At 45.7% G+C, this 18,435-nt stretch overlaps 1 protein-coding gene across 1 annotated transcript; it reads right to left on the reverse strand.

The window, feature by feature from the left end:
- Positions 1-736: 736 nt before the first annotated feature.
- Positions 737-15,275, reverse strand: MRPS25 (mitochondrial ribosomal protein S25). The gene is made up of 4 exons (XM_053598604.1): positions 15,031-15,275; positions 10,243-10,349; positions 2,034-2,121; positions 737-1,065 (listed from the first exon to the last, which is right to left on the reverse strand). The coding sequence occupies exons 1-4, from the start codon at positions 15,162-15,164 to the stop codon at positions 873-875; spliced, it is 522 nt and encodes a 173-aa protein (XP_053454579.1). The 5' UTR covers positions 15,165-15,275; the 3' UTR covers positions 737-872.
- Positions 15,276-18,435: the final 3,160 nt, after the last annotated feature.

Consider the following 18,435-nt stretch of genomic DNA (forward strand, 5'->3'; position numbering starts at 1 on the left):
TTCGAATCCAGCCCGGACCTACCAAACAAAGGCAACTGCAACAACGACAAAAAAAAAAATAGCTGGGCGTTGTGGCAGGCGCCTGTAGTCCCAGCTACTCAGGAGGCTGAGGCAGGAGAATCGCTTAAGCCCAAGAGTTTGAGGTTGCTGTGAGCTATGACGTCACAGCACTCTACTGAGAAGCGACATAGTGAAACTCTGTCTCAAAAAAAAAAAAAAGGTTCAACACCCATAGCACAGTGGTTACGGTGCCAACCACATACACTGAGGCTGGCGGATTAGAACCCAGCCCAGGCCAGCTAAATAACGATGACAACTGCAACAAAAAATAGCCAGGCGCTGTGGCGGGCGCCTGTAGTCCCAGATACTTGGGAGGCGGAGGCAAGAGAATGGCTTAAGCCCAAGACTATGAGGTTGCTGTGAGCTATGATGCCACAGCACTCTACTGAGGGTGACATAGTGAGACTCTTGTCTCAAGAAAAAAAAAAAGCTGTGGTCTTACACCCTCCCCAGCCAGAAGCCCTTACATCATGGAGGCCGCCTGTCCAGAGAAACAAGTACACCCCCATGTTGCTGCAGTGATTAAGAAGTGTTTTATATTCCAGTCTATCCCTGGGTCTAAGGGAGTAAAAAGGAAAAAGAAAAATACAAACTTTACAAAAAAAGTGTTGTATTAGGCAATGGAGTGAGAATATTCATTTAGCAGCTCAGGTAAGGACGAGCCTCTTCCCCGCAGGTGTGTAAAGGGGATTTTTTATTGTAACATGATTTCAAAGTCTGAGAACAGAATCAGGCCTCCCTGGAGCCAAATAATCCCATGCCAATCTCTCCGCTGATGAGACAGTCATCCCAGCCCACAGTGGCCACAAGCCTCAGTCCTGGACACTGGCTTTCACAGCAGCTTTGTACCTCCCCGTCATCTCCTTGGGTAACGGCACCAGGCTCGGGCAGGGCACCTGCCCTTCCACTTCACAGATGCACTCCCGCAGGCAGTACTTCCGGGGACCGAAGGTGGCTGGGTGAGAGAGCTGCTCCTTCTCCTGCTTCTCCCTCCTGAGGGTTTCCCTGCCAGACACCACACATAGCAACATGGCTCAGCCAGTGGGCAGAGCAGGGCCTTCTCAGCACGGGAACCATCTATAAGCCAGGGAGACCGGAGCTCTTGCCAAATAACCTGCCCCTCACTCCCAAAGCCAATCCCTCTCTTTTCCCTGGTACCCCGAGGAGAGGAGCAACTGGAGGAAGGCCTGCTGCTGTACCCCCCGACCGCAGGAGCAAGCCCACAGGGCACGGTCAGCCTTCCTGCAGCATGCAGGTGGGGCCCACAGCTCTAGCTGGGACAATCCTAGGATTCAGGCATCAAGAAAGGCCTGAGGCTGGGCGCAGTGGCTCATGCCTGTAAAATCCTAGCACTCGGAGAGGCCAAGGCAGGTGGACTGCCTGAGCTCAGGAGTTCAAGACCAGCCTAAGCCAGAGCGAGACCCTGTCTCTAAAGAAAATGGCTGGGCTTTGTGGTGGGTGCCTATAGCCTCAGCTACTCGGGAGGTTGAAACAAGAGGATCAGTTGGAGGTTGCTATGAGCTATGACACCACGGCACTCTACCCAGGGTGACAAAGTAAGACTCGTGTCTCAAAAAAAAGAAAGAAAGAAAGAAAAGGGATATGTATGTCACAGTCCTCAGGGCTAAACAGTGCTAGCTTCAAACTGAGGTTCCCAAGGAGAGAAGTGTTAGCAGCCACAGGGGCAGTGTTCCAGCTGCTTTTCAGCTTCCCATCAACCTCAGGAGGGAAGGATGATCTTTGTCCCCATTTTACAGCTGAGGGAGTTAAATCTCACAGAGGTTCAGTGATTTGGTGAGCAGCAAAGCCAGGTTTGAACTGATTCTATTGCCCAGCTCTCCTAGGCTTGCTGGGGCTCGCTGGGACTCACCATGGGAATCTCTCTCAACATAATCCCCACTTACCCCATTTTTCTCCCTCAAAATCGCTGGGCTGAGCAGTTTGCTCCCTCCAGATCAAACCCCACAACTCACTCATTCTTTCCCAAGATTTTTTTGATGTGCTCCAGGATCTCCTTATTGCTCTTGGTCTCCACATCCACCAGGACTTGCTCCCCCGAATCTGTGAACAGGAAGCACATGGAGAAGAGACCGGGCAGCTCCCTTCAGCTCACAAGGACGTGCCAGAAGCAGAAACACTTTAACAGTAAAACACATACATCGTTTACATGACCTGTAACTCTTCCTTTTTCCATATTGCTTTTCTTTCTTTCTTTTTATTTATTTATTTATTTTTGAGACAGAATCTCACTGTCATCCTGGGTAGAGGGCTGTGGCATTGTAGCTCACAGCAACCTCAAACTCTCGGGCTCAAAAGATCCTCCTGCCTCAGGCTCTTAAGTAGCTGGGACTACAGTTGCCCACCATGATGCCAGGCTAGTTTTTTTCCCTATTTTTAGTAGAGACAGGGTCTTGCTCTTGCTCAGGCTGGTCTCAAACTCCTGAACTCAAGCAATCCACCCTTCTCAGCAATCCACCCTTCTCAGCCTTCTGGAGTGCTAGGATTATAGACAGGAGCCACTACACCCAACCCAAGAGTTAAAACTTTTAAAACACTTTTTTTTTTTTTTTGGTAGAGACAGAGTCTCACTCTATGGCCCTCGGTAGAGTGCCATGGCCTCACACAGCTCACAGCAACCTCCAACTCCTGGGCTTAAGCGATTCTCTTGCCTCAGCCTCCCGAGTAGCTGGGACTACAGGCGCCCGCCACAACGCCCAGCTATTTTTTGGTTGCAGTTCAGCCAGGGCCAGGTTTGAACCCGCCACCCTCGGTATATGGGGCCGGCGCCTTACCGACTGAGCCACAGGCGCCGCCCAAAACTTTTAAAACACTTCTAATAGAAGACATTAGAGAAAATGTTCTCTGAGGCAGGAGGATCTTTTGAGCCCAAGAGTTTGAGGTTGCTGTGAGCTATAATGCCACAGCCCTCTACCCAGGATGACAGTGAGATTCTGTCTCAAAAAAAATAAATAAATAAAAAGAAAGAGGCAAAGATCTTTTAGATAATTTTAAAAACATGATCCATTAAAAAAAAATCAATAAATTGAACTTAATCAAAATTCAAAACTTTTTGGGTCGGCACCTGTAGCTCAGTGGCTAGGGCGCCAGCCACATACACCAGAGCTGGCAGGTTCGAACCCTCCCCGGGCCTACCAAACAACAATGACAACTACAACCAAAAAAAAAAAAATAGCCGGGCCTTGTGGCAGGCGCCTATAGTCCCAGCTACTTGGGAGACTGAGGCAAGAGAATTGCTTAAGCCCAGAAGTTAGAGGTGGTTGTGAGCTGTGATGCGACAGCACTCTACCAAAGGCAACATAGTGAGACTGTGTCTCAAAAAAAAAAAAAAAAATTTTTTTTTTTTTTTCCCGAAACTTTTGTGATCCAAAAGACATCATATGTCATTTTCTGGGAGAAAATATCTATGATGCATATACCTGATGAAGGACTTATATCCAGAATATATAAAGAACTCTCACAACTCTTATATGAACCGATTAAAAAATAGGCAAACTGGGTTCAGCACCTGTAGTTCAGCGGCTAGGGGCACCAGCCACATACACCAGAGCTGGCAGGTCCAGCCCCGGCCTGCCCAACAGCAATGACAACTACAACCAAAAAATGACCGGGCATGTGGCAGGCACCTGTGGTTCCAGCTAGTTCGGAGGCTGCCAAGAGAATCGCTTAGGTCTAGGAGTTGGAGGTTGCTGTGAGCTGTGACGCCACAGCACTCTATCCAGTGTGACATAATGAGGATCTGTCTCAAAAAACAAAAAAAAAGGCAAACTGGCTTGGCGCCGGTAGCACAGTCATCACAGCACCAGCCACAAGGCTAGTGGGTTCAAACCTAACCCAGGCCAGCTGAACAACAATGACAACTGCAACAACAACAACAAAAACGGCCAGGCATTGTGGCGGGCACCCAGCCTAGAGTAGCTAAAATTTTATTTATTTATTTATTTTTGAAACAGAATCCTGCTGTTGCCTGAGCTAGAGTGCAGGGTATCATCATAGCTCACTTCAACCCCAAAGTCCTGGGCTCATGCAACCCTCCTGCCTCAGATGGAGTCCCCAGTAGCTGGGACTACAGGCCTATGCCACTCACTACTCTGGGCTACTTTTTTTTTTATGGAGATGGAAATCTCAGTAATTGTTTAGGCTGGTCTTTAACTTCTGACTTCAAACACCTCCAAAACACCTTTGAAAACACTCCTCCCATAGCACAGTGGTTACAGCGCCAGCCACCTACCCCGAGGCTAGTAGGTTCAAACCCAGCTCAGGCCAGCTAAACAACAATGACAACTGCAACCAAAAAATGGCCAGGCCTTGGGCGGGCACCTGTAGTCCCAGGTGCCTGGGAGGCTGAGGCAAGAGAATCGCTTAAGCCCAAGAGTTTGAAAAGGTTGCTGTGAGCTATGACACCATAGCACTCTACCAAGGACAACATAGTGAGACTCTGTCTCAAAAAAAAAAACACTCCTCCCAAAGTGCTTTGTACCTGGCCTAAAATTTTAAAAACTGGTCAATATCAAATGCTAGTGAAGAAGCAGAATAACTGAACCTTCATACACTGCTAGAAGAAATGCAAAATATTACCACAGCTTCAGACAGTGAATTAAGACCAAAGACTGGAAAAGAAATGTAACTGTCTTTATTAGCAGATGACATGATTATAGAATATACAGAAAGCCTAAAGGAATCTAAAAAATTAAAACTACTCAAAAGAAGTGAATTTAGGAAATTTGCAAAATACAACATATAAAAAGTTTTGTTCATTTACAAAAATCAACTGTACTTCTATACAGCTGTCTAGTTGTTAGCAACAAACTGGAAACTAATTTTTTTAAGTATGTACAGGAATCATAAAACATATTCAATATTGTTACAACATCCATTGTTCTCAAAATGATCTATAATGCAATTCCAACAGAATTCCAATCAAAACCCCAGCAAGTTTTCCAGAAACTGACAAGCAGATGTTAAAGTTTATATGCAAATGCAAAGAATCAAGAACAGGCAAAGTAATTGGGTGTGGGAAGGAGGAATAAAGTTGGACTTATACTACCTGATTTCAATACTCATTCGCAAGATTACCATTATCTAGTTCCAAAACTTTCTCATTATCCTTACAGAAAACCTGTACCCACTATGGAGTCATTCTGTTCCCCCGGCCCCCGAAAACCAGTTTCTATCTACGGATTCACCTATCCTGGACATTTCATATCCAGGGAATGATACGACGCATGGCACCTGGCTTTTCATTTAGCGTATTTGCAAGGTTTAACCGTGTGCTAGCAACTGCCGGTACTCCCCTCCTCTTCACAGCTGAGTAACAGTCCACTGTAGGGACAGACCACATCATCTAATCCATTTGCAGTCAAGTGATTTTTGACAAAGATGTATGACACCCCAAATTTAAAACACGAAAATGAACCTCAATCCCTACCTTACTTTATACACAGAAAATAACTCAAAAGATGATCAGGAGCCTAAATGTAAAATCTAAAACTATAACATTCTCAAGGAAACACAGAAGAAATTTCTTAAGGCCTTGGCACTAAACATAAAGAAAAAAAAAGGGATAAACTAGAATTCTTCAAAACAAAAACTCTTCAAAAGACACCATTAAGAAAATGAAAAGCATGGGCGGCGCCTGTGGCTCAAGGAGTAGGACGCCGGTCCCATATGCCAGAGGTGGCGGGTTCAAACCCAGCCCCCGCCAAAAAAAAAAAAATGAAAAGCAAATGGTTTGCACCTGTAGCCCAGGAATCTGATGCAGTGAGACCCCATCACTTAAAAAAAAAAAAAAGAAAAGAAAAGCAGCCCACAGATTGAGAGAAAATAGTCACAATACATACATCTGACAAAAGAATTGCAACCAGAATATACAGGGGGCCACAAAGCCAACCTATATACGTAACTCACTAAGAAAACAAATATCTCAATTTTTTTTTTAAAGGACAAAAGACAAACTCTTTACAAAACATGTAGACCATGCTAAGCAACATGGTGAATTCTTATCTCTCCAAAAAATGTTTGTAAAAAGAAGTATGTGAGTGTCCGATAGTACACAAAAGGATACTCACGGAGAAATGCAAATAAAAGCTTCAGTGAGGCTGGTGTAGTGGCTCTCGCCTGTAATCCCAGCACTCTGGGAGGCTAAGGTGAGAGGATTCTTGATCTCAGGAGTTCAAGACCAGGCTGACCAAGATTGAGACCCTGAGCTTGGCACTCATAGCACAGTGGTTACAACGCCAGCCACATATACCAGGGCTGGCAGGGTCAAACCCGGTTGGGGCCAGCTGAACAACAATGACAACTGCAACAAAAACAGCCGGGCGTTGTGGTGGGTCACTGTAGTCCCACATACTTGGGAGGCTGAGGCAAGAGAATCGCTTAAGCCCAAGAGTTAGAGGTTGCTGCAAGCTGTGAGACCACGGCACTCTACCCAGGGTGATACAGTGAGACTCTGTCTCCAAAAAAAAGAGTGAGACCCTGTCTAGGTCCTGGCCATTTTTGCCCAATGCAGAGCCAGAACGTCCCACTGGGCTGGCAAAGGCTCTGGGAACTGTGCCTTCACCTGCGGATCGTCCTCCCCAGCCTGCCCTCCCGCTCCCCTCCACCTCCGCGAGGCAGACCTACCCCTCGGCCGCCCTGCTCTGCCAGGTGTCCTTCAACGTCTGATCTGCACCGAATCTACCTCCGCCTACCTTAGCACCTAAGAAGAACACAAAGGTTCACCACCAGGTGAGTGGGTGACGTGTGGTGGCCACTCAGTAGGAAGGACGCAACTGCTGAGATGCGTACCAGGGATGAACCTCAAACGCACACGGGAAAGCCAGACTCAAAGAAAATATGCCAGGAGATGTTACTCATAGGAAGTTCTGAAACAAAATGGGGAAAGAAATTGTAATGGGGGCTGCCTGGGTAGAAAGGAACCAACCAGAGAACGGCACTAAGGAACTTGCCGTAGTGACAGGAACACTCAGCATCTTCCTCAGAGAAGCAATGACACGGGTACATAACTGCTGGGACTCAGCAAACTAGACACATACGCTTGTGCACAGCGTTACAGTAAATTATGCCCCAGGAAAGTTAATTTTTAAAACACAAAACTCACACAAACTACTTCATGAACATCGTTCTCTCCCCCGCCAACCCTGCACCTGACCTTACTTACTGTGTTTCTCACAGTGCTAATTTTCTTTTTTTTTTTTTGCAATGATCACTTTTAGTTTTTACTCAGTAAACAAAAATGCTTTATTATTATTTTAGACTGTAGCCTTAAAAATGCTGCCCTGTCCCTTCAACCTTACCTGTAACAGAGAAACTGTATTTGAAAACTTAGCGACTTAAAATGTTAGATAGCAGTTTTTAGAGATGAGAAGAATGAAGTGTATAGAAATAAAATTGAAAGAAAAAGATTCCATTATAATTCCTGGCTGTACTTTTCATTGACCACACATGAACAATTTAATTTCTCTGCACCCCAGTTTTCCCATCTGCAAAACTAATATTCAAAGTTTCTTGTCAAAAGCATGCGACAATTAATATAAAAATCCTTTGGAAATGAGAAAACAGAGTCAAATATTCTTTATCTTTCTTGGAATAAGAAAATAGCTGCATTCCCCCAAAACCGAATCTTTCCTTAATGTGCAAAATGGGGTGACCAATCCTTGCTCCGTTGTTTTATGTTGGGCCCCTGTAGTATACAACCACACTATAATAAACACACTAGAAATTGCTGTGATAACTACAGGAAGAGATAAGAAAGACCATTATCATTTTACCATTATCGTAATTATTACCTAAGATAATCTCTGTTTTTGCCTCTCCAAGTTTTACTCATCATTTTACATTATTTTACTAATTATTTTTTTTTTATTAAATCATAACTTATTTTACTAATTAATATCTGACTTTAACCTTCCTCCCATACACTCTTAAATTCTAACTACTATTGTGTTTTTCAGTATGTCTGAAGTTCATATTATTTTGGTCCCTTATTAAAAAAACATTTCTAAAACTGCATTATCTTTTGCTAGCAATTCTGGCATGACTGCCTATTTTTCTTCTCCAAATTAAGCACCTTCTATCTTTCTATTTCTTTTTTAATTTTTTATTGTTGGGGATTTATTGAGGGTACAATAAGCCAGGTTACACTGATTGCAATTGTTAGGTAAAGTCCCTCTTGCAATCATGTCTTGCCCCCATAAAGTGTGACACACACCAAGGCCCCACCCACCTCCCTCCTTCCCTCTTTCTGCTTTTCCTCCCCCCCCATAACCTTAATTGTCATTAATTGTCCTCATATCAAAATTGAGTACATAGGATTCATGCTTCTCCATTCTTGTGATGCTTTACTAAGAATAATGTCTTCCACTTCCATCCAGGTTAATACAAAGGATATAAAGTCTCCATTTTTTTTTAATGGCTGAATAGTATTCCATGGTGTACATATACCACAGCTTATTAATCCATTCCTGGGTTGGTGGGCATTTAGGCTGTTTCCACATTTTGGCGATTGTAAATTGAGCTGCAATAAACAGTCTAGTACAAGTGTCCTTATGATAAAAGGATTTTTTTCCCAAAAAAATGCCCAGTAATGGGATTGCAGGATCAAATGGGAGGTCTAGCTTGAGTGCTTTGAGGTTTCTCCATACTTCCTTCCAGAAAAGTTGTACTAGTTTGCAGTCCCACCAGCAGTGTAAAAGTATTCCCTTCTCTCCACATCCACGCCAGCAGCTTCAGTTTTGAGATTTTGTGATGTGGGCCATTCTCACTGGGGTTAGATGATATCTCAGGGTTGTTTTGATTTGCATTTCTCTAATATATAGAGATGATGAACATTTTTTCATGTGTTTGTTAGCCATTCGTCTGTCGTCTTTAGAGAAGGTTCTATTCATGTCTCTTGCCCATTGATATATGGGATTGTTGGCTTTTTTCATGTGGATTAATTTGAGTTCTCTATAGATCCTAGTTATCAAGCTTTTGTCTGATTGAAAATATGCAAATATCCTTTCCCATTGTGTAGGTTGTCTCTTTGCTTTGGTTATTGTCTCCTTAGCTGTACAGAAGCTTTTCAGTTTAATGAAGTCCCATTTGTTTATTTTTGCTGTTGTTGCAATTGCCATGGCAGTCTTCTTCATGAAGTCTTTCCCCAGGCCAATATCTTCCAGTGTTTTTCCTATGCTTTCTTTGAGGATTTTTATTGTTTCATGCCTTAAATTTAAGTCCTTTATCCATCTTGAATCAATTTTTGTGAATGGGGAAAGGTGTGGGTCCAGTTTCAGTCTTTTACATGTAGACATCCAGTTCACAGTGCTAATTTTCTAACATAGTAAGTTTCTTGTTTATTCTCAGAACTGCTGGACTATACGCTCCTCGAGGGCAGAGATCTGGTCTGTATGGCTCCCTGACATCCCTAGAACTGGGTTTGGCCCGAGGACATGTTTTCTGAATGGATGAAAGAAAACACTTTGCTTCCTGAAGCATTTCCCAACTATGCTTCCTCTGAGTCTCATAACCACGTAGATGTTTGGCCTTTGCTTGAGAAATACAGAAATGAGAATGTTACTTAGGATCAGAGCTACTGCATACAGAGCTGGGCCAAGACATCTGGTCTTCTGATTGTCCAGCACAGAGCCTAACTTAACGTCACTTAGAGCCTAGTCCAAATGTGAACAGTGCCGGGTAAATGCACAGTCCACAGAGGATGCACAGATGCTAAGACTTCAAGAGAAAGTGGTGAGCGCTGAGGGGAAACAGACTTTGGGCATGGGGTGAGGGAGGCCAACCTAAGGTACAGGGAAGAATTCCTGGAATAAGGGGTACAAGCCAAGTCCTGAAGGATTTAATTAAGTAAAGATGGGTAAGAACCAGCATGAGCAAAGGTGTTACAGCATGATACGACAAGGGAATTTGGGAAAATTACTCATATGAGGCAGGGGACAAGTGAGACAAGGCTGGACAGGGAGGGAGGAAGAGTCCAGATCTCAGGGGCCACTGTGTGCCAAGGAGTGGAGCAGCCAAAGGGGCTGATAATGGAAATACCACACAGCTCTGTTTCAGATCACCCTGACTCCAACAGTAGGAGGAATGGCCCGGAGGGAAGGAAACATCCAGACACGTCTCCAGAGTCTGATGGTGCCTGGAGCGGGGTAGAGAGAAGCCCTCACTCACCTAAGTAGAAGCGCAGAAAGGGTGATGGCGTCATGTTCTTGAACATGATGATCTGCACCCAAGGGTTTTTGTACTGGATCTGAGGTACGTTGAAAAATACAAATTTCCTGCAAAACGAAAGAAATTAAACCTATTAAAAAGCTTTTAACCTAGCATTTTTTGCATATGTGCATTTTTCTAGGGAGAAAGTCCAAAGCTTTTAATCAGACTCTCTGAGGAACGTGCGCTACCCCAAAAAAAAAGCTGAGGAAAAAACAGGCTGAGCATGGTGGCTCACACCTACAATCCCAGCACTCCTGGAGGCCGAGGCGGGTGGATCACTTTAGCTCACAAATTCAAGACCAGCCTCAGCAAGAGCAAGATCCCATCTCTAAAAATAGCCAGGCATTGCGGCGGGCACCTGTAGTCTCAGCTACTTAAGAGGCTGAGACAAGAGAATCCCTTGAGCCCAAGAGTTTGAGGTTGCTGTGAGCTGTGATACCATAGCACTCTACCAACGGTGACATAATGAGACTGTCTCGAGGAAGGAAAAAAAAAAACAGCTCAAAGGGTTTCTCCATTAGTGCATGGTGAATGATATTGGGACGCCAAGATAGTCATTCGAGGGTAAAGAAGTATGTATCCCAGACAGGTACAGTACCTCATACCTGTAATCCCAGCACTCTGAGAGGCTGAGGCAGGTGGATTGCTTGAGCTCAGGAGTTCGAGACCAGCATGAGCAAGAGTGAGACCCCCATCTCTACTAAAAATAGAAAAACTAGCCAAGTGTTGTGTTGTGGTGGGTGCCTATAGTTCCTGCTACTTAGAGGCTGAGGCAAGGATAGCTTGAACCCTGGAGTTCGAGGTTGCTATGAGATATGATGATGCCATTGCACTCTCCTCGGGGAGAAAAAAAAGTATAAATTGACTTAACCTAGTAAAATTTTAAAAGCACAGATCTTGACTCAATGATTTCACTTCTGCTTTTAGATATATTCACACTTGAATATAAAGACAAGTGTGAGTTTGATTACTTTGTTATTTATAACAGCAAAGGAGCAGAACTGACTCAAATGCTCATTGAGAGAGGACTGTTTATTTAAAGACACTATGGGCCAGGAGCAGGGGCATACATGTGTAGTCCCAGCACTCTGGGAGGCTAAAAGGGGAGAATAACTTGAGGCCAGGAGTTCAACACCAGCCTGGGCAATATAGCAAGACCTGTTGATACAAAAAAGTTAAAAAACAGCTAGGTGTGGTGGTGTGCACCTGCAGTCCCAACTACTCAGGAGACTGAGGCAAAATGATCTCTTCAAACCAGGAGTTCAAAATCAGTCTGGGCAATGTAGCAAGACCCCACCTCTACAAAAAAATAAGAAAAATTAGCCAGGTGTGTGAACACATGCCTGCAGTCTCAGCTACTTGGGAGCCTGAGATGGGAGAAGCACCTGAGCCAAGGAGTTCAAGGCTGCAGTGAGCTATGATAGCGCCACTGCACTCCAGCCTGGGCAACAGAATAAGACCCTGCCTCAAACAAACAAACAAACTAGGACATAACTGTGTGTCTGGACCCCTCCTTCAGCCCCTCCTGACCCCTGGCCACCCTTGCCATCTTGAACTGCTAACTCTAAGGACCATGGAAACGGGCTTCCTCACCCTCTGACTTCATGATGGGTTCACCCAACAGGGAGCACTCACAAGAGACCAGAAAGAGGGTGGCTGAGCCAGCTATTTCTTGCCCTGGTCTGCCCTGACTGTGCCCCCAGGCCACAGGCTCCCCATGGGCAGCCCTCTTGGAGCTCCGGTTCCAACAATCACTCTCTCCCCTCACTTCTTCAAGCCTAGATGGGGACTTTGTAACTATTCCTTGTGGTTCCCTTCCCCATCCTTGCCCAAATTTTTGTAAATAGCTTCCCAAATGACCAGAATTAAACGTGCCTTATGCTTCCTGCCACAACCCTGTCCCAGGAAGGCCAGACGCACAGTCTCAGAGCCAGAGTTTGCTCCAGCCTGGCAGCAAACTCTGGCTTCACCACTGCCTAGCTGGATGACCTGCAACCAGTGAGGGCTCCATGATCACAATGCCAAGAAGACGGCAATGCACCACCATCAGTCCAGACTGAGCTTGTGAGACACTTTTTAGAAGATAAAATTTCCCACCCAACGAATACTTTTAAAGGGGTTCACTCACACTTTCTGGGTGAGGGGCACACCTGTAACTCTGACTTAAAACTTACAAAAGCAAACTGTAACCAAAATGTATGTACCCTCATAATATACTAAAATAAACTTTAAAAAATAAAGTTAAAAGAAGATAAAATTGGAAGAATCAATGAAAAGCCTGATCACACAACCATTTGTTTGAGAACACTTCCATGATTGGGGCAGAATCTGCAGTTGAAATAAAACAAACAAAAACAAACTCCAAGGAAAACAAAAGGCTATACAAAAACGACAAATAATCTTAGTATTCTATTTAGTTCAACTGTGTACAGCATTTACAAAGTTATATTAATTTGAACACTGAATTTGTCCTGTCCTGTGGAAATAACCATATCCTGAGGATGGGTTAGAGGAGGAGTCTGCAGGTGGCAGTGGGTGGGGAATAGCAATGGTGTTGGGAGAGAAGTGAATTAGTGCCTACAGTTGAACATTAAGAAGTAGCTCCCTAAGGATGGTTTAGGATTTAACTACATGGAGGTATGGCTCAAATTAAACAGCTGAGAGTTGACAGCTGTTGCCTCTCCGAAAGGAGAAAATAAGAGCTTATAGATCAGCACAGTAATCAGGCTGGAAGTTCCTTCCTGCAAGTAGAAGGCCTCTCAGCAATCTCTGCCCCACAGCAAAAGACCCCACATCACAGATAAACCCAGACATAGCCAGTTTGGGGATTTCCCACAAAATGCTCTGCTGAAGCATGAGAGGAAAGTTAATACCAGGTAGCCTTTAGTTGAACACCTGCCTTAGACATAAGACTCTTTGCTAGGCACTTTATTCCCCAATCCTCACAACGCTGGGAAATGGAGTTAGAAGGTAAGTAAACTGTCCCCAGCACACAACCAAAAAGTGAAACAACCGAGACTGTGATTAGTCTGGACTTCTACCACATTATCCAGTGGCTATCAAAGATCCTAAACTCAGGGCCACTTTTTAAGGTCAAGAACACTTGGTGGAGGTGAATAGGAATTTAACCCTTAGACACTTAACAAGGCAGGTTCTGCTGACCCAGCAGACAAGCAAAAGACTAGGGCTACATTTGGAATGGAGGAAGGTCACAACTGGAACAGCTGAAATGCTGAGGGCACAGGAACAAGCAAGGGTTCCTGAGGCTACTCAGATCCAGGCAGGCAGGCTCAGGCCAAGGGCACAAAATCACAAAGGGCACAGGTAGGCCAGGCAAACCACAGAGAAAGGACTGAAGAGGAGGTTGGGCATGGCGGCTCACACCTGTAATCCTGGCACTTTAGGAGGCTGATGCAGCAGGACTGCTTGAGATCAGGAGTTCAAGACCAGCCTGAGCAAGACCCCCATCTCTGCAAAATGGGTGTGGTGGCGCATGCATGTAGTTCCAGCTAATTGGGAGGTTGAGGTAGGAGTTTCACTTGAGCCTGTAAATTTGAGGTTGCTGTGAGATACGATGACGTCACTGAACTCTCTACCCCTGGTGACAGAGGACCCTGTCTCATCTGGCCTGGTTAATACCAGGATGGGGGAGACCCTGTTTAAAAAAAAAAAAAACTGAATAGATGTTTGTATCCTATTTACCTAGAGGATGTGAATAAGAGCCTTGCAGGTCTACTGTGATTAGCTGACCATTTAAAAACTGGAGCATTACATACATAAATGAATTTCTGATCAAGAATTCTTACAAAGCCCACACTGCCAAGCAGTGAAGGGCCCCAATGGACAGGACACACAGATTTTGGCCCATCCAGCCTGCCTCCGTCCTTTCCATCACCTGGCCTCTGTCCAGTGACAGAGATGTGCACAGTTGCACTGGTGGGTTATGGGAGGTTATCTGGGGGCTCCTTTTCCCCAAGACTAAGTCTTCCAGGAAAACTACATGCCAGCTGTTCCCATGCAAGCCGGTTCAAGTTCTTGGGTTCACTTGTACACAACAAATGGCTAGGAGGTGGCTTCTGGCTCTCCTGAACAGTCAAGCAGTCTCTCATCTCTCAATTCCAGCGGTGGCACCTTCACCAGCAAGTGACTTAATCCCTCTGCACCTCCCTACCCCTGGGGGTGGATAACACTGGGGTTTCTGTAGGGATCATAAGAAATAATACCTGAGAAGCATTCAGAACCTTGCTGGACATAGTCAATGTTAGCAGCTGTTACTTCTCTCATTCCATCCCAATACCAGCCCTGGGACAGGGGTGTCTTCTCCCTTTGGAGAGGAACAGCTACTTGCCCAAAGCCAGCAGGTGGAAAAGCTGAGATCCGAGCCAGATCTGTCACCCTGGGCCTGGGTACCCTCCCTGGCGCTCGCCTTGCCGGGAGGGCGTCAAGACGGCTGGAGTTGGCCTTGTTCCACCGCGCCGGAGGAAGGCCAGGACATAAAGGAGGGGGTCCTTGTTCTCCCCACCCCACCCCACCTCGTCACGACTGCAGCGGGCACGGCGGGGCCCTCCTGTCCTCCCAGTCTCCTCCTCATCTGTAAAACGGGGGTAGGAGCACCGACCTCGGAGTCCAGCCCTGGCACTGAGCGGGCAGCTAGCGCAGCTCCTGGTCTCACCGTCACTGGCAGGCTAGTACTACAGATTACGGCTGGCCATGCTGGCGGGGGCAGCCTCGAGGGCTCCTACTGACCTGGCGCCCTCGCCCAGCTCCCCGTGCGTGTTGTAATTCACCGTCATGACCTTCACCGAGTTCTTGAACACGACATCCCCCTGGCTCAGGTACTGCAGGGTGCGGCGGATGGGGAAGCGGCCTTTCATGGGCATGGCGGCAGCGGTAAGGGTGAGCCGAGCAGCAACGCAGAGCGACCGAGAGGAGCAGCGGCCCCGGGCGAACCTCGCACCGCACTGCCGTAGCCAGACTCCACTTCCCGCGCAGACTCCCAAGAGATGCTTCCCGGCGGGCAGCGCGCACCGCGGAGCAGCCTGGGACTAGTAGTCCTGGCTCGAGGCCTCCAGCCGGGACGCGGCGAAACCCGGCGCATGCGCCTTCGCGTTTGGCCGATCAAAGAGTTGGGTTTTCGCGCGGTGTAAGTTAGCCGTTCCTACTTCTACGGGAAAATATTTTTAAACAGGCTTAAACTCAGTCCATTGGACAACATTACAATAGGAAATAGCCTGGAAGTCTGAGTTCGGATCCTAAATTAGCTTATAATTTGCTATTCACCTTTTTTTTTTTTTTGGAGACACAGTCTCAAGCTGTCACCCTGGGCAGAGTGCTGTGGCGTCACCGCTCACAGCAACCTCACACTGTTGGGCTCAAGTGATCCTTTTGCCTCAGGTTTTTCTATTTTCAGTAGGGACAAGGTCTGGCTTTTGCTCAGGCTGGTCTGGAACTCAGAAGTTCAAGCGACCCACCCGTGTCGGCCTCCCGGGGTGCTGGGAGGATGCCCGGTCGCTGTTCGTCTTCAAACAAGTAAAATTTTCTCACTTTTGCGTCTCCGGTTTCAAATGAAGAGCTCAAACTGCGCAATTTGGAAAACTGACTTTGAAACAAACTGATTTTCAAAAGAAAAAAGGTGGTTTGGGATCTACTCCTTCCTAGTTCAGCCACTTAGAGCGCTGGGCTTCAATTTTCTCGTAAGCAAACCATGGATGAGATGCATTTATTAGTTACTTAGTGATCCTTACTCATCTGAGAAGGCTTTATTTCTCCTCTCGTGAATAATTTTGCCACATACAGAATTCTAGATTGGTGGGTTTTCTTCTTTCAACATCTTTTTTTTGCTTACATGGTTTCTTTCTTTCTTTTTTTTTGAAACAGAGTCTCACTGTGTCGCCCTGGGTAGAGTGCTGTAGCGTCACAGCTCACAGCAACTTCAAACTCTTGGGCTTAAGCGATTCTCTCCCTTCAGCCTCCCAAGTAGCTGGGACTACAGGCACCTGCCACAACGCCTGGCTATTTTTTGGTTGTAGCTGTCATTGTTATTTTGCACACCCAACCTGGGCTCGAACCCACCACCTTCAGTGTATGTGGCTGGCACCCTACCCGCTGAGCTACAGGCGCCAAGCCACTTGCATGGCATTTTTTGTTTGTTTGTTTGTTTGTTTGTTTTAAGAGGCAGTCTGACTTTATTGCCCTCGATAAGAGTGCTGTAGGGTCACAGCTCACAGCAAACTCCAACTCCTGGACTTAGGCTATTCTCTTGCTTCAGCCTCCCAAGTAGCTGGGACTACAGGCGCCTGCCACAATGCCTGGCTATTTTTTTGTTGCACTTTGGCCGGGGCTGGGTTTGAACCTGCCACCCTCGGTATATGGGGCTGGTGCTCTACCCACTGAGCCACAGGCACCTCCCCGCCATGGTTTCTAATAAGTAGTCATCTGTAACTCTTATCTTTGTTTCTGTATGGATAAGGTGGATTTTTCCTAGCCTCTTTCAAGATTTTCTCTTTAGGCCAGTTGAGATGGTTAGTGCCTATAATCCTAACACTTCGGGAGACTGAGATGTCAATGCTTGAGGCCAGACCAGCCAGGGCAACATAGAACTTTCTCTCTACAAAAAAAGAATTTTTTAATTTAGCCGAGTGTGGTGGTACACACCTATAGTCCAGCTACTCAGGAAGCTGAAATGGATCACTTGAGCCTAGGAGTTTGAGGTTACAGTGAGATGAAAGTGCCACTGCAGTCCAGCATGGGCAACATAGTAAGATCCTGTACCAAAACGAAACGAAGGAGGCTGGGTGAGGTGGCTCTTGCCTGTGTACTCTGGGAGGCCGAGGCAGGTGGATGCTTGAGCTCACGAGTTGGAGACCAGCCTGAGCAAGAGTGAGATTCTGGGTGTTGTGGCAGGCACCTGTAATTCCAGCTACTTGGGAGGCTGAGGCAGGAGGATCACTTGAGCCCAAGAGTTTGAGGTTGCTGTGAGCTATGACTCCAGGGCACTTTACCAAGGGCTACAAAGTTAGACTCTGTCTCAAAAAAATTCTCTTTGTCTTTGGCTTATGGAGTTGGAATAAGTGGTGCACAGGTGTAGATTTTTTATTTGCGTCCTGCTTGGTGTTGTCTGAACTTCCTATGTCTGTGGTTTGGTGTCTGTTATTAATTTTGGAAAGCTCTTGGATATTACACAATATTACTTCAAATATTTCTTCTTTGTCCTTTTTTCTCCTGCTAGGATTTCAGTTATACATATAAGGGGACTTCAGAGAGTCTGTGGGAAAATGGAATTAAAAGGTAACAAAATATATGAATTTTATTTCTCAATATAGGTTTTGTCGAGGTAAAGACATTTTTGTAATTGATGATTCCAAGCATTTAGTTCTTCCCTGAAGAAAGAACTGAGGGTCCTGGGAATTTAACCATGTTAATGCAGATTTTTTTTTTAACTTTTTTTTTTTTTTTTGAGTCAGAGTCACACTATGTTGCCCTTGGTAGAGTGGTATGGAGTCACAGTTCACAGCAACCTCAAACTCCTGGACTTAAGCTATTCTCTTGCCTCAGCCTCCCAAGTAGCTGGGACTATAGGCGCCCACCATGACACCTGGCTATTTTTTGTTGCAGTAATCGTTGTTTAGCTGGCCCAGGCTGGCTTCTAACCTGCCACCCTTGGTGTATATGGCTGGCACCATAACCACTGTGCTACGGGTGCCAAGCCTTTTTTTAACATTATTAACTAAAGAAAAATGAGTGCCCTTTACAGATTTTTAAGATCAGGAATCAAAAAGAAGTTAGAAAAATCCAAATGAGGGCTGTAAAGCGTATGCCTCATGATTTTCCATCAAAACTCTTGGAAAATTGCCCTTGTTTAATTAGAGGAATGAACAGGAGCATGGTGGGGGTGGAGGACTCTCTGGTGAAGTTTTCTCTGCTTTTTTTGCTAAAGGGTTGGCTAACTTTCTGAAATCACTAATAAGCAGATGTTATTTTTCTTCAGCCCCCGGAAAGTCTACAAACAAAATGCTTTAAGCATTCCCAAAAGCTGTTGACGTGACCTTTGCTCTTGACCACTCCACTTTTGCTCTGACTGGACCACAGTCCACCTCTTGGTAGCCATTGCTTTGATTGTGCTTTGTCTTCAGGAGTATACTGATAAAGCCG

This window comes from Nycticebus coucang, chromosome 8 (genome assembly GCF_027406575.1).
Source record: "Nycticebus coucang isolate mNycCou1 chromosome 8, mNycCou1.pri, whole genome shotgun sequence".
NCBI classification, from domain to species: Eukaryota; Metazoa; Chordata; class Mammalia; order Primates; family Lorisidae; genus Nycticebus; species Nycticebus coucang.